Source organism: Delphinapterus leucas, chromosome 1 (genome assembly GCF_059928025.1).
Source record: "Delphinapterus leucas isolate spDelLeu-1000000601 "Yukka" chromosome 1, BTC_Dleu_Yukka2, whole genome shotgun sequence".
Taxonomy (NCBI): domain Eukaryota; kingdom Metazoa; phylum Chordata; class Mammalia; order Artiodactyla; family Monodontidae; genus Delphinapterus; species Delphinapterus leucas.
The window spans coordinates 158,351,620-158,374,842 of NC_143129.1; the positions used below are offsets into that span (position 1 = coordinate 158,351,620).

At 45.5% G+C, this 23,223-nt stretch overlaps 1 protein-coding gene across 3 annotated transcripts in view; it reads left to right on the forward strand.

Annotated features, from left to right (window-relative positions):
* Nucleotides 1–18,230, forward strand: part of TRIT1 (tRNA isopentenyltransferase 1) — a 56,220-nt gene extending 37,990 nt beyond the window's left edge. For 2 of the 3 annotated variants that reach the window (XM_022575359.3, XM_089895456.1), the window contains exons 9-11: nucleotides 1,314–1,423; nucleotides 1,742–1,859; nucleotides 4,412–18,230. In XM_022575359.3, the coding sequence (XP_022431067.1) occupies nucleotides 1,314–1,423; nucleotides 1,742–1,859; nucleotides 4,412–4,581 (398 nt within the window). In that variant the 3' untranslated portion in view covers nucleotides 4,582–18,230. The remainder of the gene's footprint in view (nucleotides 1–1,313; nucleotides 1,424–1,741; nucleotides 1,860–4,411) is intronic. The other variant, XR_016387699.1, reaches the window with a different exon arrangement.
* Nucleotides 18,231–23,223: the final 4,993 nt, after the last annotated feature.

The window sequence follows — 23,223 nt, forward strand, 5'->3', positions numbered from 1 at the left end:
TGAGTCATGAGGGCTTGATGGCACAGTGCATCGTATGCCTGTTCCTCATTCATGTGTATGCCGGCGCAGTCCTGGTGCTAGGGTGAAAGGCACAGCTGCCCTGTAAATCAGGAGCCGTGTGTGATTGGCCAAGGGCTGGTCTGCTGGGGTAAGGTTCTGGCAAGAAGCCAGAGGGACTTCCCCACCCCAGCTTGGCCTTGGACCCAAGCCAGAAATAGCAGCTGGGAGCCGAGAACTTGTTGAAAGGTACTTAGACAGGGCACAGAAGCCCAACAAAGGACTTAGAGGGGAAAGGAAAATATAGAGTGGCCTGGAAACAGGTGCAGAGCTTAGCCAAGGCCAGGTGTGCTGTGGATGCTGCCTGCACCCTCCCAGTCTCACCTTTCCGTGTGGTGGCAGGTGCAGCCCAGTCCAGTTTATGAAGAATCTTATTTGTGGTTGGCACTATCAAAAGGCCAGCACCTGCCAGCCGTTGGCATTCTGAGGACTTTGATGTTTTTGTCCATGGGGCAATGCTCTTTGCCTTTAGGCAACTGACTTAACCTGGATGTGGAAGGCAGTTTAGTGTATCCACATACTGGGGAAGCTACCAGCAGAGACTAAACGTAGTTGGCTCAGATGCATGAAATGCTTATAGCTATACTTCCGGCTACCTCCAGTCTTATCTCCCTTCAGAAGTATTCACCAAAGGGTATTTCTTGAATACTCCTCTAGATCTGTTTCTTAGAAACAGGGCTCAACTAGTTCAATTCCAAGGCTTTTTTCTAATTTTCAGATTCAGCAGCTCACTGGTTGATACTCTGCTGTTGCCAGCCCATGATTATCAGTATGGTATTAATGAGTTTCGTGAATGCTAGACTGCTGAAGGGATGTATACAAGCCTGAGACTAAAGAAAGCTGTGAACTCTTTTGCCACAGAGTGACATCACTGTAAGATGATATGGACCTTAGAACAGGCACTCACTTCAAGCTGCTAATTGCCTCCTGTCACGTGCTACCTTTATATTGTAGCCCATACAGTGGTCACTAGAGCTGTTACTCTGTATTGTTTTCCTGACTGATCTGGAAGATCCTACACCTGAGACTCTGGATTATACAGCTAGACTTACGGGCTGCAGACCAGTCAACCTTCTGGGTCTTTCTTGGATTGTGTGTAGCTGTTTGGTTCATGTTTCTGGTTAGATTGAATGGCATGGTCAGAATGTTTATTTCTTTGACCCCACATGTTTCCCTTGAGGATTTTGGAGTCCTAGGAGCAGAATAGATTGGGTCTTGGAGGCTGACTTCTCACAGCTTTTCTTTGTCGTCATTAGGACCTGGTCCCAGTGTTCCCCCAGTATATGGCTTAGAAGTGTCTGACGTCTCGAAGTGGGAAGAGTCTGTTCTTGAACCTGCTCTTGAAATTGTGCGAAGTTTCATCCAGGTGATTATTAATCATGGTACTGTCTATTGTCTGGTTCTCACAAAGCTTTCCTTTGCTGACACCTTTGTTGCTATTCTGGGAACCAAGCATTCTTTTCCGTGGAATAGAGCAGAAGGCTGCTTTTAAATCCCTGGAGGCTGCATTTCTACTTTCACTTTCAGAAAGGTTGTTGTTAAAATCTCTTCACAGCCCACCTGCTCTCTGGGATGAGAAAAAGGAATCTTGGGAAAATCTCACTCCTCTTAATATCAGAGTATAATATCCAAATCTCTTTGAATCAAATGCTTCTCCCCCATCCCTGCCTTTTTTTTTTTTCAGGGCCACAAGCCTGCAGCTACTCCAGTAAAGATGCCAAGCAGTGAAACTGAGAACAAGAGAAGTTATCACATGTGTGACCTCTGTGATCGAATCATCATTGGGGACCGTGAATGGGCAGGTAGAGTCTAGGATAGAGAAATCTGTAAGGGTGGGTCACACTGACTTCATGAAAAATTTAAGGTCTTTGGTAGGTTGAATGCTGGAGTCTGCTTGTTTGTAAAAAAAAAAAAAAAAAAAGACCAGATTCCTCTAACAGCCTTTGTTCAAATTTCATGGAGAGGCCTTCTCAAACGGGAGAGTTATCTCTGTATTCTCAATTTCAAAGGAAGATCATATGCCCTCTAGCTTCAGCTAGAGTAGATATTTTACTGAGAGGTCTGCAGTTAACTTGCCAGAGCTCCTTTGACTTTCATGATCCTGCCTGAGTAGTTTCTTGGTCTCATGTTTAGACCTCAGTGGGGGTGAGGTAGGATTGTAAGGGAAGCCAGGCAACTCACCCAAGAGGCCAAAGGAGCAGAAACAGCTGGGAGGGAACAGGAAGTGCAGTTACTCCTCCTGAGTACATTCTTCAAAAGTGGTGTCTCTCCAGTAACTTTTAAGGTAATACGTTGAAATGGTGTTGGTTGCAAAAACTGTGATGGAAAGTGTTAAGGGAAACTGTGTGAAAGCAAGACGGTTAGGCACGCCGAAAGATGGTGGTCAAAGGGTATGTACTGTCTTCTTCATAAGGCGCTCCTGACCAACCCAGGAACAGCCCTGCACCGAGGTTCTAGTTCCCTGTTTCAGAGCCTGGATCTGTCTTTGCCATAGAGTCACATTGCACTCCCCTGTCGGATTTCTGCCGTAATCCAGCAAAGCTCAAAAGGGCCTTAGCCTCTAAGCCTTGAATTTACATTGTATTTAGAAACTTGTTGAAGGCTCACTCCTTTTAGGCACAAGCAGGGCTTGTATTTTACCCAGCGGCTGGAATCCCGTTCAGAGTACTGCTTTGCATGGCATTCTCATAGAAGTGGATTTTTCCCCCATACCAACCAATAGAACGATTAGTTCTATTAACTGTTAACGCTGGCAAAATGAACTGCATTGTCAGAGACTGGGGATGGCTGTGATTGCCCAAGCAGCAGAAGAAGCCTCAATTATCGTTGGTTCATAATGATGAAAGGGGAAGAGAAAGAGAGTGTCTGATTGTTTTTTCTAAAGGAAACTTAGTGGTTTGATTTGTCAAATGTCCTTCAGGGATTGCCACAGAGAAGCAACATTTGTGAGCCTTTGTGAGCGTAGCTTGTGTAAGTCCTTCTATAGTGCCATCTGTCAAGTCCTTGCTCTCCCATCTCCTGCTGCCATGGAGAGTCAGTCCAGAAGGCCACTTTTTGCCGTAGGCTCTAGCTGGAGACAAAGCTGACTTTTTTCCTCAAGTAAACTTTTCCTTGACTTCTAACCTCTTCCTTACCTACTTTTGCTTCCAAATCCCTAAAAATGATGTTTTAAGTAAGTATAAAAGAACTTAATCTCGTTGTCTATCTTTATAGGTGTTTCCAGATAAGATTTCCTTGAAAAAGAACAGGATGGTAAAAAGGAGCTTGTGTGAGTTAGTCAGAAGCTGAGAACTGTCTTTGGGGTGAGAGGTCAGAAATTGATATCAGCCAATAGTAGCTTTTCAGCTTTACTGCTTCTGTGGATCCTTGAAAGGGATCATCAGAAAAGAATACTTGCTGTGATCTCTCTGGTGCATTGTGTGCTGGAGAATGCGAGTATCTGGGTTAGTCATTCAGATGGCTTATCTGACCCAGGCATAGGGATGTCACATCAGGAGGGGCAACCTGAGCGAGCTGGTTAAGAAGAGGGAAGGGCGGCTCTGGGTATTGTAGGCCTGAACCACCTGTCCTGCAATACAGATAAGAATTTGGATTTGTAACTTATTTATTTATGTATTTATGGCTGCGTTGGGTCTTCGTTGCTGCGTGCAGGCTTTTCTCTAGTTGCGGCGAGCGGGGGCTGCTCTTCGTTGCGGTGTGCAGGCTTCTCATTGCCTCTCTTGTTGTGGAGTACGGGCTCTAGGCGCACGGGCTTCAGTAGTTGTGGCATACAGGCTCAGCAGTTGTGGCGCATGGGCTTAGTTGCTCCGCGGCCTGTGGGATCTTCCCGGACCAGGGCTCGAACCCATGTCCCCTGCACTGGCAGGCGGATTCTTAACCACCGGGCCACCAGGGAAGCCCTGGATTTGGAACTTTTGAGATGTGTGAGTTGAAATGTATCTGTAACAGGCAGCCCTATATGGGAAAATTGAGTCTGGAGCCCTATTCTGGAAAATTGACTCGCTTTTTGAGCTATAGGTAATCCGAAGAGCTTACCTGCTGTGTGACCTAGGACACAATGTAAGACCTCTGAAATCAGTCTCCTCCTGTATAAAATGAGCTGAATAATACTGTCCCGCAAGATTGTTGTGTGGATTTAGTGATATAAAGCCCCCAGCAGTTATACGTGATATGTGGTAGCTAGTTTGCTAGCTAGCTGGCCATATGACTTATTCTTCTCTTAAAAATGCTAAGCAGCTGTACCAGTACATGTGTTGATCCTGTTATTGTTAAAGAAAAGGATTGTATAGTTAATTTTGTATGCTTCCAAGATTAGTTGTAGAAAATCCTAATTTTTTTGTTTGTTTTGCCTTAGCACACATGAAATCCAAGTCCCACTTGCACCAACTGAAGAAAAGAAGAAGGTTGGACTCAGATGCCATCACTACCATAGAAAGTCAGAGTATTTCCCCAGACCATGATAAAGAGCTTAAAGAAAAGGGATCCCTAGGGCAGAATGATGAAGAGCTGAAATCCGGCGTTTAAGGGACTTGTCCAGTGGCCTTTGCAAACGTGGGGGGGGTCCAGTTCTTTCATTCAGTGGTGTGGTTTTATTTATTTCTTTCTTTTCTTTTTTTTTTTTTAGTGGTGTGGTTTTAACCTCTCATGTTCTCTGTCATGGAAACAGCAGGCCTTGTTAGCTCCTGTGTGGCTGATATGTCTGGTCTGGTAATGAGTTTGGGAAGGGCTTTTTTTTTTCTTTTAACCTTAAAGTTTCTATTTTTGAAAGAGGCACAGATTGCACTTTTTTACATTTGATCTTTTTGGTGACTGGGATTTACTGTATCCCTTAAAAAAAAGTTTTATGTCCTTGACTCTGGCTGGAAATATCTAATTTCCAGACACTTGTATAGATGATTGAGTCATTGTGAGCCACAATTCAAGATTTCTGGATTTGGGTGAATGGCAGTAAAGGATCAGCCCCAGTGAGATAATTAAGTGAACCAAACCAGTTTTTGGAATTGCATGGAGACGGAGAGAATCAGACTGAGGTGGTTGTGACATGGAACTTGAAAACTGAAGACTGACATTTGTTGAGCTCCTCCTGTGTGATAATCACTGCTATCTTTCTATTGAGTTAGGAGACTATATTTTTATTGAAAGTTAAATAAAGAAAAAGTTTGGAAGAACCTCTCTAGTCCTTAAAAAGATGTTTATGTTCATGTCTAACTTATATACAGTATGCTTTGTTTTCAACATGAGAGCTTTTTCTCAAAGTCGATGTTCTTAATATGCTATCTATTTGTTTATTTAGCACATGTTTATTGAGCACTTACTATATTCCTGGAAAACATCTGGAGAGGATCTTTTTTTTTATTGGAGATTTGTTATCTCCAGTTGAAGCTCTCTTATTGGAGTGACCTGAGCTACCAGCAACGTGAGTATACATATATATGAATATAACATAAGATTAAACATTTTTAAGTTTGCAGTTCAGCAGCGTTTATGTTGTGCAACCAAAACTTTTTCATCACCCCAGACAGAAACTCTGCACCCATTAAGCAGTAACTCCTCACTCAAGCAGTATTTTATTTGTTCTGAATCTACTATATGAGAGGCCCTAGAGTAGGCTAGAGGGATACAGAGATACAATGAAATGTGGTTCTTGCTTTCAGGGAGCTTGTAAATATCTTATATATACACAGACAACAAATTTAGGTAAGAGACTATCAAAGACCGTAAGAGCTGTATAGAATTTCACTTTGGAGGGAAGAGGGGAGGGATCGTGGAAGAAGGCGCATTTCTGCGGGACCTGAAAAAGCAGTTCTTTGTGAATGTATGTGAGCTAGCTATGCAAAAGTTTTATTTTTTCACTAGATTTTTTTACATAGTTCAATTTTCAAAAATCAAAATCATATAAAAAGACAAAGACATTCATTGAGAAATCTCGCTCCTACCTCCATCCCCTTCTCCTCCCATAGATAACCACTTATTAGTTTTTTTACATACCTCTCAAGTGTTTTTTTAAGTATCAATAAATATGAACAAATACAAATATATATTCTTATTTCTTCCCCTTACCCAAAAGATAACAAAGAGCACATACTGTCTTTATCCGTTACCTTACCTGTTGGCAGTACCTGGGTGTGCATGGGTTTCCCCTGCCTCCTCTGGTAGGTCTCCCGTTTCTGTTCTTTACCACCCTCCCGAGGGTCCCCCAGTTGAGCACAGGCCATAAGCATACTGAACTTGATTCAGATGCCAGGGTTAGGCCAAAACCAGCCTCTGAGGAAATCTTAAGCTATGGCCAGCCCTTTCATTCAGCCAGCAGATATTTTAGAACTTACTATGTGCCAGGTGCTGTGCTGGACTCTGGGAATCCAGTGATCAAAAAAGTCCACATTGATCAAATAATTACAGCTGTAGTAAGGGCTATAAAGAAAGGACACTCGCGGTGAGTGCAGGTAATCCACAGTCCTGCCCGTGCTTGGTGTGTGGGAGTGTGTGTGGGGGTGGGGAGGTGTGTGTCGAGGTGCGTGGTGTGACACAGCAGGATGCTGGGGCAGGAGTCTGAAGCCAAGACTGTACGTGGTACCCCGTGGTCTGGAAAGCTGGGCTTCTCAACTTGACTTCAGTGGCTTCTCCTCCCCCAGTCTGTGGGATATCCTGGCCCCCTTGGGTTTTATTGAGACTTACCCACGTTAACTGATTTGAATCTCAAGAATAAATGTATTCTTTGGTCAGAGAAGAAATTGTCATTGAATCCACGTCATCTTATTCTTTAGATTAAATGTGTAATTTTCCCAATCAGTTTATTAACCGCTTCAGGAGCTAATGGGGTGGGAAGCGGTATCTTCCCACTGGAAGTGGAGGTGAATACTTATTGTGAGCCAAGGGGGACCAAGCAGTTTATATACATTAGCTTCTCATACAGTCCTGGGAAAGAGACGCTGTTTCTATACATGTTTACCAATGGGGAAACGGGCTCAGCAAAGGCACCCAACTAGTAAGTGGCAAAGCCGGGATTGAGGCGAGGCCACAGAATTAAGAGTTCAAGCTGTTGAGCCCTGTGTTAAGGTGGCTGGTTTTAAGGAGGAACATTAGTCTCTGAAATGCTCTTCACACAAGTTGCTAAATATGTTTTAAAGCTTAAAAAAAAGTTTCAGTGGAGAAGCAGGAAAAACTAGTTTTAATAATCCTTCCTTAAAAACCTTTAATCCGTCCATCTGAAATACCTGGAGCAGTAACTTCTCGTTGAACTGACTCACTGCTATCTCTCTGGCAGTTGGAAATCAGGGATTTCTTGAAAAAGAAGAATCAAAGTGCCCAATATTTAACTAAGTTTAAGGCACTGTGGTTGTGCCTGCTACCCCTGTTCTTAGACTCAGCAGGATGGAATTCCTTTACCAGCAGCAGAGGGCCTGAGGAAGGCAGAACCCTCACTAGGAATCTCCTTGGTGCCCTGGCCTGAGGCACTGCCTTGAGGTGGATGTCCCCTGTCTGCCTGCTGCCCTCTGAATGACTTTGCTGTTGTACGTAGGGAAGGGAGTAGCTCTGTCTAATGATCTTCCTATATGTAGAGATGAAAGGCTCCTTAGCACCTTCTTGTATGGATGGGGAAACTGAGGCCCAAAACATGGATGTTCCACAGCCACAGAGCAAGTTGTGACAAAGCCAGAACAAGCCTGAGGTCTCCTCTCTCACTCAGCTGCCCAATCTCATACCAAATCTCATTTGAGAGCAGGAAGGGGCCAGCTTTGGGCATTTTGTTCAGCCTGGAGTGAGGATAAGGAATGCCATTTTGTACCATCTTGCCTCAGATAATCCCTAGACAAGCAGAGCCTTTCAGCGCAGGTACCCAGAGTCTCCAGTCCATGGCGGTGCTATCTAAATGGCTTTGGCGGTTAATTCCAGCACTCAGCAAGCTATTAGGTCCATCTACCTCTGTCAGTAAAAACCTTTTCCCGTCAGTTTTATTGAGAGATAATTGACAGATAAAGCAGAAATCTTGACTAGACTTTAGACACTTCTTGTAGTTCAGACAATGCTGTTTTAAGTAGGTAGGAAATACTTTGACTCCAGAAAGAGAGGTGGATTCTTAGTCTTTAAAATACTTTGCTTGTTTTTTAGGGCTCAGCAAAAGAACATTTCATCTATAGTCTAGGTATATGGTTTGAGCCTTTGTAATTCTCAGCAATTATTTGTGTTCTTAGCCTCAATCCCACATTCTACAAAGAAGATTTTTCTGCTTAAAACACTCAGCACAACATTAAAACAACAACAATAAAAACACACAGAGAAAAAACACTAGAAAGTAAGCTTTCATGAATGCAGTAACCTGTCTGTATATCCCCAGCGTCTAGAAAGTCAAATATTTGTTGAATTAGTTGCGTGAAAGCCTCACAGTTAAGTGGATTTCTGCATAAATAATCTGCTTTAATTGTTAAATAGCTTTTAACTAAGATGAAGAAATCTTGGGATAGTAGCCACAGGAAGGAATTTCATTATTTGATTATCACCTACTTGGGTGGTTAGGGCTGTTTTCTGAAAAGATGGCTAACGGGTCATTGGTAAAGCTATTTTGAATACGTACAAAGGACGCTGCCTGGTTGTATTAGTTAGGGTAAAAGGCTAAACTGCTGTAACAAAGAGACTCAACAATACAGTGGCTTAAAGAACAAAGAAGTTTGTTTCCTCCTCACATAACAACTCTGAGGGGAGTTAACATTTCCGAAGTGAGCGGTCCAGGTCAGTGGGGCAGCTCCACTCTAAGCGGTCATTCAGGGACACAGATTCCCTGTATCATGTTGCCTCTCCACCCTCTGGGGGGCATTGTCAACACCTGCCTGGTTAAAGTTGGCTCATCTCTGGTTCCAGCCAGTGGGAAGGAGGCAAAGCGTGGAGCAGGCACGCCAGATGCCTTAAGGCCTGGACCCTGCAGTGGCACACATACTTCTGCTCACTTAAGTTTGGCAAGAACTTAGTTACGTGGCCACACCTAACCTGCAAAGGCGGCTGAGAAATGTAGTCAATCCAAGAAAGAATGGGAGAACAGATTTTGGTGGGCAACTTGGAGTCTCCACTAAATTAGTCTCATGGAAAGAACACTGGTTTAACTAATTAGCTCTGCTAGCTCGCTAGGGGCAAATCTCTCTACTTCCCCATCTGTGAAATTAGTGAGTTGTATGAGCTGACCTGAAATATTTCAAAAAGTAAAGCTTGACAAAATCTTGGCTGCTGAGATTTTAAGATGAGAATTAAAAATCGTTACAGTGAACATGAGACTGAGTGAGCCTTGGGGCCAATGGCTAATGCTCTAAAGATGGTGGAAAGGAAAGATGGAAGGTATTTTGGTGGTATTGCAGAATACCTGAACTAAGGGCTGTAACCGTCTACCTCCAGACTTCTTTTGATGTGGGGGAAAAAAAAAGAAACTGCTATTTGTACCTGCAGCTGAAGGCTTTCCTGTCTAATATGCGGTCTGTGCGGCCCTGGGAAGGTTGTTCAAGCAGCCTGAATTTCCTCGTATATAAAATGGAGTTATTACCTCCATTCCAGGGGACATTGTAAGGATTAAATGAGGTCCTTCTGAAAGCAGCATAGTGTTTGGCACTGCAGTGCCTAGTAAGTGGTTGGTATAAATTGGATTTATTTGGGGAAAAAAATTGTTAATGCTACTAAAGTGTTGGTTTATAGTATGGTGTCAGTTCCCAGAAGTTATCAGGGCAAGCTCTGACTCAAAACTGACTGGTTTGGTGGTCCACGGGGCTACTGGCTAAAAATTGGGCCTCAGGCTTTATCTGTCATCCAACCAGGCTTCAGCTGTTAGTCGTTACTGTTTTTTTTTTTTTTTTTTTTTTTGCGGTACGCAGGCCTCTCACTGTTGTGGCCTCTCCTGTTGCGGAGCACAGACTCTGGACGCGCAGGCTCAGCGGCCATGGCTCACGGGCCTAGCCGCTCCGCGGCATGTGGGATCTTCCCAGACCGGGGCACAAACCCGTGTCCCCTGCATCGGCAGGCGGACTCTCAGCCACTGCGCCACCAGGGAAGCCCTGTTGTTGTTTTTTAATGCATATGATTTCTTCATGAGTTAGCTCATTTGCTCAAACAGTCTCATTCACCTGAAATGCCCTTTCCCCTACTCTTCACTTAGTGAACTCCTGCATATCCTTCAAGGCCCACATCTGATGTCCTCTCCTTAGACAAAGCTTCCTTGGCTCCTTAGGGAGGTTTAGTTTTTCCTTCCTACATGTTCCCATAGCAGTTTACTACATAATAGTAGCATATGGTACTACATGCCAGGCATGTTCTAAGTAGTTTACATATAATTCATTTAGTCCTTACATCATCATTGTTGTTATTAGCTCTGTTTTTCAGTTGAAGAAACGGAGTAGAAGAGTTAAGTGATTTTCTGGAGGGCACGCTGAGATTTGAAACCAGGTGGGTGGCTCCAAAGTCTGTGTTCTTAGCCACCATATTCTTTTCCCTCCTCATTACGCTGCTACAGCACATATCACCTGTAACTATCTCATGCTCTCGTTGGAGAGTAAGTCCTGCCATGACGTGAGTCCTATCTTAAGGCAAATGTGAGGCACACAGTGGGTACCCAATAGATACTAAGGCTGGTTTAGACAGGACATGACTCCATGTCTAAATGTAAACATGGCTACTCTTCATTGGGTGTTTTGCTGTGTATCAGGCAGTTTGTGTTAAGTACATGCATACCTTATAATGATTTCTTTAAATGGACAAGGAAATTTATTATTCCCATTTTATAAACAGGCATATATATACAGAGAGCTTAATGATGGTTGGCACAGAGTAGACATGCAAATATTTGCTGAGGACTAGAGGGAAAGTCCTGTGAGGACAGGAATTTTTGTCCACTGTTAACTGCTTTATCCCTGGCACCTACAAGGGGCCTGCTGCTTGAAAGGCACTCAGTAAACATTTCTTTCTTCCTTTTTTTTTTTCAATATTTGTTTATTTATTTATGTATTTATCTGTTTAGGCTATGCTGGGTCTCAGTTGCGGCACACGGGATCTTAGTTGGGGCATGCATGCAGGATCTAGTTCCCTGACTAGGGATCGAACCCGGGCCCCCTGCATTGGGAGCACAGAGTCTTACCCACTGGACCACCAGGGAAGTCCCTAAACATTCCTTGAGGGGGGATATGAAGCCAGTTTGGGCTGCCTTAAAACCTGTGTTGTAACCATTAAGCTGTACTTCTCTAAAGGCGTTCCTTTAGGGGTTTTCAGATGTACCAATTATTTATATCCCATCTATGTATAAGAAGGAATCAAGACAAGAAAAAGCAAGAAAAGATTCCTGAAGAAGTAACCCTCCTACTAAGGTGTTTCTTTTAGGTAAGACTTACGGTTACAAATGAAACAAGCCAGGTTCAAATGACCTTAAGCAAAAAGGTGATCTTATGATAGGGTTATTGAGGTGCCTCATGAGATTCAAGCACAGGAAAGGATCAAGGCCCCAGGTACAGCCAGTACCACCTACCCTGGTGCTGTGGAGTCTCCCTCTCTTGTTTCTGTCACTGCAAACAGGCTTTCTCTTTGGTGGGAGACAGGACTGCCCACAGCACCTAAGCTTTACCTCTTCCAGCTTTTACATCTGAGAGAGATTGTGCTGATGCTTTCTCTGGTTTTAAGTTCAAAAGTGCCGGGATATCTCACACCCATTAGGACGGATTCTATTTAAAAACAAAAAACAAAAAAACCCAAGTGTTGATGAGGATATGGAGAGATTGGAACCCTTGTGTTAGTGGGAATGTAAAATGGTACAGCTGCTATGGATAACAGTCTGGTGGTTCCTAAAAAACTGAAAAATAGAATTGCCATAGGATCCAGTAATTCCATTTCTGGATATATACCCAAAAGAACTGAAAGCAGGGTCTTGAAGAGATTTTTGTACACCCACGTTCATAGCATTATTCACAGTAGTCCAGAAGTTTGAAATAACCTCCCCGTGTCCATCGACAGGTGAATGGATAAACAAAATGTGGTAGATACATACAGTGGAACGTTATTCAGTCTTAAGACGGAAATTGTGACACATGCTGCAACATGGATAGACCTTGAGGATATTATGTTAGATGAAATAAACCAGTCCAAAAAAAGAGCAAATACTGGGGCTTCCCTGGTGGTGCAGTGGTTAAGAATCCGCCTGCCAATGCAGGGGACGAGTTTGAGCCCTGGTCCAGGAAGATCCCACATGCCGCGGAGCAACTAAGCCCGTGTGCCACAGCTACTGAACCTGCATTCTAGAGCCCGTGAGCCACAACAAGAGAAGCCACCGCGATGAGAAGCCCGCACACTGCAACGAAGAGTTGCCCCCGCAACTAGAGAAAGCCCGCGCGCAGCAACAAAGACCCAGTGCAGCCAAAAATAAATAAATGTTTTAAAAAATAAAAACAACAACAAATACTGTATGTTTCCACTTATATGAAGTATCTAAAGTAGTCAAATTCATAGAGACAGAATGTGGAATGGAGGTTGCCAGGGCCTGGAGCAAGGAAGTGGGGAGTTGTTTAATGGGTATAGAGTTTCAGTTTTGCAAGATGGAAAAGCTCTGGAGATTGGTTGCAGAACAATATGAAGTGCTTAACACCACTGAACTGTTCACTTAAAAATGGCTAAGATCGTGTATTTTATGTTACATGTATTTTACCACAATTAAAAAAAAAAAAAAGAGTCCCAGGAAAGGGATTCATTAGCTTAGCTTGGGTCTGGCGTTTACCCTGAGGCCCATCAACCAGACTAGGATGGAGTCTTGAAAGGATAGGGCAGTTCCCATGGAAACCAAGTGGATGGAATGGAAGTGGAGTGATTTCCAGAGGTAGGGTGTGTGGGTTGCTGGGAGGGAGGGTAACTGGACAGACAAGCAGTGGGTATCCACTGTGGAGTAACTGCCTTCTGGTCAGCAAGACACTTGTTTTTTTTTTGTTTTTTTGCGGTACGCGGGCCTCTCACTGCTGTGGCCTCTCCTATTGCGGAGCACAGGCTCCAGACGCGCAGGCCCAGCGGCCATGGCTCACGGGCCCAGCCGCTCCACGGCATGTGGGATCTTCCCGGACAGGGACACGAACCCGTGTTCCCTGCATCGGCAGGCGGACTCTCAACCACTGCGCCACCAGGGAAGCCCAAGACACTTGCTTTTGTAGCAGCAGGGGTGGTCTTATGCTATGTCCAAACCACTGGGCTAGCACTTGCATTTATCTTCACCATCAGACATCTGTCGTAGTCACTCCTTACATAGTTATAGCTCAGTATGGTTTTAACAGAGTTACATATCTCATTAGTCTTTGCCAAAAATCTTTGAAGTAGTTTCTACAAATGAAGAAACAGACTGATACTATTTAAGTGACTTAATGTAGGGTTGGTGTCAGTTGTTAAGGGACTAAAATCCAATTTGAACTAATTTAGGTATAAAGAAGGATTTATTGGCTCATGGAACCTATGGACAGTTGAACAACCAAGCCCTTCCTGGAGGGCAGGGCAGGTGCCTCTGGGCATCAGGAACAGCTGCCACCAGGGACTCGCACCACCAATGCTATCTGCCCCTCCTTTCTCTTCTCTGTGTGCCGGCTTCACGCTTTCCTCCACACCAACCAGCGGATCGCCGGAAGCTTCCACGCCTCACGTCAGAAGTGGACCCGAGCCCAAAATTTAGAAATCCCAAGAAAGGAGTCTGAGTAGAGCTGAATTCTGTTGTCCACCCCCTACCCCAGATTAATCAAGAGAACCAGTCACCCGAGAACTTGGCAACTCACTCTAGAACCATAGGATTAGAATGGGGCTGGGGGAAGAAAACAGTTTTCAGAAAGAAGGAGGGGATGGGATTGATGCTGAGTAGAGCAAACCGTACGTGTCCACGGCAGTGACACAGAGCAAGTAAGTGGCAAATGAGGAGAGAAGCCCAAGTCTTCTGACTGCAGTCCTCAGTGGCACACACACACTAACTGCTGAGTACTTTTCATGCAAAAGGAAGGCCCTCTCTGTGCAAGGCCCCCAGGACAGTGCATCTCACCTGTGAGGCTGGGGTCAGCCTTTGAGTCACCAGATGTGGAGTGATGAGCCATCTGAAAGCAAGACTTGGACGAGAACCACTTAGGCCCATATCTTTTCGGTCTGAGCTTCCTGGTTATTATCAAGGGGATTGAGGGATAAAGGTGATTATATAGATTTTACTTGTGGATTCAAAAAATGTCTCTGGGCTTCCCTGGTGGCGCAGTGGTTGGGAGTCCGCCTGCCGATGCAGGGGACACGGCTTCGTGCCCCGGTCCGGGAGGATCCCACATGCCGCGGAGCTGCTGGGCCCGTGAGCCATGGCCGCTGAGCCTGCGCGTCCGGAGCCTGTGCTCCGCAACGGGAGAGGCCACAACAGTGAGAGGCCCGCGTACCGCAAAAAAAAAAAATGTCTCTGCATCCTACTAGATCTGTATAATGAGGTAAAGTTGCATGACAACCAATGAGTTAATGGCAGACGGAAGTGCCAGCCCACCTCTTCAGATGTTCACAGAGTCCTCACGTGCTTTTTAGATACTACCTTCTTGATAATGACACTCCTGCCTTTCATTTGTTTTAAATGTCAGCATGTAAAGAGAGCAGGGAATTCAGTGATCATATGGTTCAGTTTTCAAACTTGCTTTAGCTGTGGATCCTTTTTTTTTTCTTTCTCTAAGGAAAACCACCTGAATTCCAATATATAATATAGATAGGAACAGAGTGGCTTGGGGTCTTGGTGGGTCACGGGCCCCTGGACCCTCTGATTCAGTCTCCTCCCCTGTGGAACACACTTTGAAAATCACTGATCTAGAGTAGCCATTTTATTTCGCAGATGGAGAAGTTGAAGCTCAGAGAGGCTAAGTGGTCACCCACAACAGCGCAAAGAGCAGTGGAGCTGTGATTGGAACCCTGGTCTCCTGGTTTACGAGTTGTGTTCTCTCGAGTGTGTGATGCTGCTGCTAGCTATTTTGAATGAGCACTCCAAAAGAGTCGTTGTTTTTTTCTTCGGGCTCACAGTAACTTGAACCGGACTAACACGAAGGCAAGTCGAGAGCTTTGGAGCCTAATCCAATAAACAGATAAGGGCGTCATGGTTAGGAACGCCTGTTTAAATTGTTCGACAGACTTAATGCTTGCTCTCCACCATTTTAGGTGCTAGAGGTGTATCAGTGAACAAGATAGTTCCTGTCTCCAAAGAAGTTCAAGTCTCTCAGGCTATTTCAGTGGGTGTGATAAATGCTGTAATAGAGATGTCCAGGGAATACTCATGATTGCACCTGACCCAGTTCAGAGGAGTCTGGGAAGACTTTCGGAGGAAATGACATCTAAGAAAACACCAGAAAAAGTGACAGGAGTGAGTCAGGTAGGGAAGTGTTAGGAGAAAGTCTGGAGAGGTCTGTAGGAACCAGGTCATAGCGGGCCCTGTAAACCATTAACCCCAAGAGAGCAACCTCAGACGTGTTTACTGGAGAAATCACTCTAATAGGCTGGAGACAGCCTGGAGACAATAGAGGCCGGGGGGATGGTTCTAGTATTTACCAGGCAGAATTGACAGGACTTGATGGTTGTGAGGAAGTAGAAGGGGTCAAGAATTGAGCAGTTGGTTGATGGTGGGTCCTTTGGCCAAGATGGAGAGCACTGGAGGAAGAGAATGTCTGAGGATTGGCCTGAGGCATCAGATGAGTTCAGTTGAGGACTTGTTGAGATTGAAGTGTCTGCAGAGAATCCTAATGGGAGGTACAGTAAGGAACTGGATATTCAGGTTGAGCCCGGAGAGAATTCTGGGAGATAGGGATCTCTAAGTCATCAGCACTCATGGTATCTGAAGCTGTGCGAGATGAGGTCACTGGAGCAGGGGGTGTAGTGAGAAGAGAAAAGGTCCAGAACAGAACTTGAGGAACATGGACAATTGCGTAAGAGGAGCTTGCATCGGAAACTGAGGAGTAGTGAGAGGGGAGAAACCGGGAGGCTGGGATCACTGAAAGAGTTTGAGAAGGGAGTGGGCAGCAGGGGAGAACGTGTAGAGAGGCCACATACGATAAGGAATGAGAAAAATTTCAGTGGATTTTAGTGATAACCTTGGCAAGGGAAGTGTCAGTGGATGGTTAGAAAGTGGAAGCCATATCTCAGAAGTCTGAGGAATAAACAGGAGGAGAGAGAGTGGCCATAGTGAGTGTGGTCTGATCTTTCAGTTACCAAAGGACGGAGAGAGCCAGTGGGAGGCTTGGAGTTGATGGTGTTTTCCTTTATTTCCGAGACACTGTCACATGTTTAAATGCTGCTTGGAAGGGCTAGTAGTTCTAAGTACTAGAAAATGGTTTCCTCCTTTTGTGAAAGATTTGGAGGAGCGTTGATACCAATGTGACAGAGCACCTCCTTGACGCCGTCTACAGCTGGAGGTAGAGTGGCCAACTCGTCCTGTTTAGTCTGGGACTTTCCTGGTGTTGGCACGAAAAAGTGACGTGTCCTTGGGAAACCCCTCGGTCCGGGCAGACCAGGATGGTTGGTTACCCTGGATACAGACTTCCCTCCGTAAGGCTAAGTAAGAAATATTCTGCAGCTGCAAAGAGGGTGGTTTATCACTTCTCTGAAGATTCAGAGGAGCTGCCTACCTCAGAAAAAGACCTGTCGCAAGGAACAGAAGAAAATGTAGGCAATGCCTGATGGATGTTTCAATAGGCTTCAAAAAGATGTACATAAGTAATGCAGAGCTAGCAATCCAACAAATGAATCATTTGTTGGAAGGATAAGGATTAAGGGGGAGATTAAAAATGTGGCTGTTGAATTAAAAACTGCATAGAAGCAGTGACGGCCAGGTTGAACACCGTCAGTTGATTTAGTACGGAAAACCAACTTCAGGTGGTCTCCCAGAATCCGGAGGACGCCCGATAAAGCTATGAAAAGAAGATAAAATTGGAGATATGGAGGGCGGAACAATGAAAGGTGAATTTTAAGAATTCAAAAATGAATGGACTAGTGATTAATAATGAATAGTAAGTGAAAACACGTTGAGGCCTTACTCTGTGGCAAGCACTTTGTAAACCCTTTTTTACATGTGTGAACTCATTCAGTCCTCAAACAATACCATGGGATCGGTACTGTTATCCTCCCCATTTTACATATGATAAGTCCAGCAACTTGTGCAAGTTTACACAGGAAGCGCGGGGGCGGGGTGGGGTGGGGTGGGGGTGGGGGACTGGTGAGCCAGGCGGCCAGCTCCAAAGCCTTGGCTGCGAAGTGCCGTGCCTGGTGGTCCCACACTGAAACCAAGTTACTCAGGCCTTCCTTCCGTGTTATGTGGTGTCTCCTATGTACCAGACTCAGTTCTGCTGCTGGGAAAATATCTAGGTCCCTGCTCAAATAGAGCTTTACATTCTAATACGGAGAGAAAGAAAATATACTAGTAAACAAACAAGGGAAGTTCAACAGTTATTAAGTCCTATGAAGAAAAAACTAAAAAACAGGTTAGAGGGTAACTGGAGTTATGTGTGTTGAGGTAGGTGTTACTAGTTTAGATGGAACAGTCGGGGAAGAGTCTCTGAGGTGGTGGTGTCACCTGAGTCTGGAATGATACGGAGTCAGCTGTGCGAAAATAGGGGGGAGAGAAGAGCAAATGCAAAGGCCCTAAGATGGGAATGAATTTGGCTTATTCGAGGACAAGCAAGGTCAGAGGGTTACAGCAGAGTGAAGGAGGGGGAGATTTATAAGAGACAAAGTCAGGGAGGTAGCGGGGTGGAGGGGAGGTGCTAAATTAAAATTAGGGTGATGGTAAGTAAGGATGTTATCCTAATTGCCACTGGAAGGAGTTGGAGAGGTTTTTTTTTTTGGTTTGTTTTTTGTTGTTTTGTTTGTTTGATTTTGGCAGTGGAAGAATATAGTCTGATCTGCATGTTAAAAGATAAATCTAGGGCTTCCCTGGTGGCACAGTGGTTGAGAGTCCGCCTGCCGATGCAGGGGACACGGGTTCGTGCCTCGGTGCAGGAAGATCCCACATGCCGCGGAGCGGCTGGGCCCGTGAGCCATGGCCGCTGAGCCTGCGTGTCCGGAGCCTGTGCTCCGCAACGGGAGAGGCCACAACAGTGAGGCCCGCATACCGGAAAAAAAAAAAAAAAGATAAATCTAGCTGCTATGTGGAGAATGGACTGTAAGGATTTGGAATGTGGAAGCAGGAAAAAGATGTTCTGTCCGGAAGCAGGGCCTGGAGTTCAGAAGTTCTAGGTGGGTTAATGGTTAATGTTAGCTGTCTCTCTGCCTTGGGACATCCCCTCCCCAGTTTATCTAATCACATCTACTAATTTACATGGAGGTCTTCCTGTGGAAAAAGGGATCAGAGATTTCCAGCCCACTTGGAGGTAAGAAATACCCTGCCCCGCTGGGCTCTGGTTGATTAGAGCAGTGCAGGACCCGGGGCTGAGCCAATCAGACTCCTCCTCCCGAGAAGTTCAAATTGCGACGCAGTCTTTGCTGGGTACACTTGAATGCAGAAATGTAATGTTTGGGCATATACGTAAAATAAATATTCGTTGTGTGAATGGGTGCATGGCAAAAAGATCTGCAGAGAAGGAGAGAAGAAGCAGATGTGCAAAGGAGTCCCAGATGAGGAGGAGAGAGAGGTTCCTACTGGCTTCCCAATTCCTGGTTTCTGACCCCGCCCAGGCCTCAGGTGCTTCCTTGGGTTTCTGGATACCTCCGCTTCCTTATTAAAACCCCAGTTTTGCTTAAATGGATTTCTTTTATGTGCAACTTAAGGACCCCTGTTCCAGGGTATGCACGCTATTATAGCTGCTGTCCAGATGGCCACACTGCTCTCACCTGTGGCTGGTGGTGCCCTTGTTTCCCACAGCCTCACCAACTTGGGGCTTCGTTACCTATCTTTGTTTTTTTCTAGTTTTATGGGCCTATAATGTTGTCTTAAGGCAACTGAATTTGCAGTTATTTTATTCACCGGTAAGACCATCATTTTCCTGAGATCACTTTATATTCATCTCGTTTATAGTTTAAGCCCTTTCGGAGTAGAATCCAGTTTCACACTTACTTGCTTAATTCAATTATTTGGAAAATAAATGTACATTTGGTTTTTGTGGTGTTGTTTTTATCGGTACACATATTTCCCCACATACTCTTTCTTTCCTTTTTATATTCTACAGAAGATAAAATACAAATGAATCCAGTCATCGAGCATCTGTTGACTTCCCACTGGTTGTCAGCCCTGGGGATATAAGCTGAGGATGTCAGGGTTTCCCCCCCACCGTCTTCTTTTGCCCACCCTCTGGAAGTTGGGTTCCCTGGCCCTCTTCTCCTCTTGGGCCACAAGCCCTCCCTGAATGATCTCAATGATCTCATCTGCTCTCAGGCCTCAGCTCCCACTTGTTTTGCAGGATGAGCAGGCTTTGGTTTTCTGTTTTGTTTTTTTAACCATATGTGACTTTCACCCTACGCACTTTGTATTCAGAGTCTGAATGTTCAGTTTGACCCATGGGAAACTCCACTGAGATGTTTTTGTCCCTGTCAGAGACACCTTGGTGCTGTCCCCAGGTACACCTGAGGTAAACTGGCTCATGCACTACGTCTTCCAGTGAACCAGTGGGATCCCATAGAGCTCACCCAGAAGTGGCTCAACAGAGCTCATCTACTTGGACCTTTGCCCTGTGGGTGAAGGTCACACCCCCTGCAAGGCCCTGGCAGGTGTGAGGCTTCCTGTGCCACCAAAGGTGATACTGGGCACCTCTTTGGAAGAGTCAAGTTTGTTTGCCATCTGGACTAAGTCTGCCACCCAGTCCAAAGAGGGGTATGAGGAGGGTGCTAGGACGGGGCCTTAGGTGCTCAACGGCTGCATTTAGGAGAGCCTTTTGACCCCATATCACAGGGTATGAGCTAGAAAAGGAAACCCATGTCTCTGGCCACAGGGGTCTCCCAACAGTTTCAGACCAGAGCCTGTGCACACAGGTGTCCAAGCTCTGTCATAGGCTCCAGACCTTCCTCCTGGACACTTCACCTGGGCACTTCAATCTTGATATGTGCAAGAGTGGACATCCCACCCTCCCACCGGTCCCCAAACTGCCCCTTTCTCACTGTTCTGAATCCTGATTATAGTGATCCCACTACCAGCCTCATCACCCAAGCCCAAATCCTGGCCATCATCCTCAACCCTTTCTGTGTCCCCTCCCTTTCCTTCTTGCACAACTACATGGTCATCGGGTCTTAACCATGTGTATTTGTTTCCTATTGCTTATATAACAGATAACTACAAATTTAAGGGCTCAAAACAACACAACTTTACTATCTGACAGTAGTGGAGGTCAGAAATGAGTATTACGGGGGTAGAATCAAGGTGTAGCAGGGCTGGTTCCCTCTGGAGGCTCCAGGGGAAAGTCTGTTCTTGTCTCAGCTTCTAGAGGCTGCCTACATTCCTTGGCTTATAGCTGCATCACTTCAGTCTCTGCCTTCCTTTCCCATTGCCTTCCTCCTACTACTCTGATCTCCTGTCTTCCTCTTTTAAGCACCCTTGTGATTTACATAGGGCCCACCCACATGACCCAAGGTAATCTACCCATCTGGGGGTCCTTAAGTTGATCACATTTGTAAAGTCCTTTTTGTCATATAAGGTGACATCCACAGGTTCCTGTCATTAGGCTGTGGCTCTTTCACACCATTCTACCCACTTAACATTCCTGTTCCATCTGTTCTGTCTCTGCTCTTCAGGTCATGTCATCTCTCGTGTAGACTCATAATACCACTTCCTAATTGGTCTCTGCCTCTGGTCCTGCCCGCTCCGATCCATTATCGTTGAAATTGCATCTTGTATGCCCCTCTCTCTTGGTTAAGTTTTTATGGACCCCTCTTTACTCTCAGGATAAAGTCTGAGCTCCTAAGATGCTGTACAAGGTCTTCTGTGGTCTCTCCCCTCAGTCCTTCAGCCGAATCTCCCTCCCGCCTTCACAAAGCCACTTTCGATGCCTGCATATACAGAATAGTGTGTGTTATAGAGCTTCTGTGGCCAAGTGTCTCAGGCTTGAATCCCAGCTCTACCACTTGCCATATATGAGTTTTGGGGCCAGTAACTTCACCACTGTGTGCCTTAGTTTCATCTTTTAAAAAATCTGGTTGTTGTGATGATTAAATTAATATTTTAAATTAAAACAGTTCTTGGCACATAGTAGTCTTTCCTTCCATCATTCTACGTTCTTTCAGACCCACTGATGGTGTCTGCAGTGCTCTCCCGACACTCCTATGTCCCTGGAAATTCTTACTCATCCTTTCAAGGCTCAGCTCAGTATCACCTCCTCTGCACAGGCCTCCCTGCTGTCTCCTCCCACCACATGCCAGCACTCTGGAAACTCTGCAGACCTGAACTAGAGACCCTATCATATTGTTTTTACAATTATTTGATGATGTGTGTAGGAGGAAAACATCTTGAAATATAAATCTTCGTGCTTTTCTTTTCCACACATCCTTGTATGTGACCTTCCGCCTAGTCCCTCAGAGTCATTCACATTGCCTTCAAGAAGCAGTATTTTTAGCAAAAAAAAAAAAAAAGCAGTATTTTTATAGCAAGAGTACAATACGAAGAGAAAGGGGAGAAAATACCTATGCTTAGGTTTTCAACTTCCAAACTAGGCTTCAATGTGGACAATGTGAATAATACTGAAAGCCAAGTGGTGGGCTTTATGGAAACCCAAATAGGGGGTCCTAAAGGAAGCACGGTGTAAAGTTTATGCCTTTATAACCCACCCGCTCTTCAGTCCCCAGTGGTGGACTGGTAAGAGCATAGAAGGATGCCTAGGGAAGGCTGGTTAGGGGTCACTCAGGTGGAGAATGGGGACAGGAGTTGATCTTGGAGATCAGGGTGGTCTGAGATGGAAGCAAAGATGTGGAGAGGAGCAGAGTCAGTGTCGAGACTGCCCGGCAGCTGGGCGAGGTTGTGCTGTGACAGCCAAGCCAACATCAGTAACCATTCATGGCCCCCTGCATCAGCACTACCACCACCTGTGCTGAGGAGCCACGATCACTTGCCGGTAAGTCCTTCTCTTGTCAGCTACCTGCTGTTGCCCTTGAATCACCCAGCAGGAGTGATGCCCACCCATGCCATGCCCCAAGTGAGCCATTTCCTGTGGACACCCACTTTCCACAACAGCTCAGGGACATTATAAGCCTCATAAAACAAAAGGTGGGATCCTGACGCTGAGTATCAGTGGTGTGGGAAAGTCTGCAGCACCTGAACTTGGGCAGAACTGGACATTGAAGCTGACCTGTTTCACACGATGACACCCCACGCCACACTGAGGAAGGAGCCCCTGGGAAGGAGCAAGCACTGAGTTGGATTCATCTCTGTATCCCTAACGTATGGGTGGTGCTTGGTAGACATTTATGTTGAAAGAATGAATGAAAATCACAGCCTAGTGAGGAAGACAGATACACAAACACATAATTATAATACAACCCAAGTGCCGAGATAAAGGACCGTGGAAGAGGAAGAGGGTCCAGAGACGTAGAGATTTCCCGAGGCAACACCAGGATTAGTGCACAAGTTTTTTGAACTCTACTCCAGAGCACCCCTGGGGCAGGTAGATGCTCTGGGGAACAGCTGTCCAGCCCGTGCTGCTGTGTCCGGGCACTAGGACTGGGTGCCTGGCTGCGCCCTCAGCCACAGCTGATGGGCTCTTCGTGCAGAACCCAGGGAGGGTTCTCCCTCCCCTGATTTTGCTGTTGGGATTCAGAGATGCCAGTCCATTTCTGCTGCTCACCTGCCCTGAGAACCAAGAGTGGGTCACATTTCGCCGTGTGTTTAGGACAGTGAGGCCCAGGGAGGGAGAGAAGCTTGCTGTCTGCTCCATGGTTTTAATCAGAATCCTAATTCCCTTGAGGTCTGATTGCCCCCTACCCTTGGGTTCCGTGTGACACCGCAGAAGACTTGTATTAAATTCCTCTTTTACTCAACTTGCTGGAGCGGTTTTTGTTTTGTGCAATCAAGAGTCTTGGCTAACGTTAACCTCACTGATGTCACCATCACACTCTCAGCAAACACTTCTACAACTCCTACCCTGCCCCAGACTTTGTTCTGAGAGCTTCACATGTAATAGCTTGTTAAATCCTCAACATTCCCCCGAGGTAGCTACAACTATCATCCCTCATTTTCAGATGAGGAAACTGAGGTACAGAGAGGGTAAG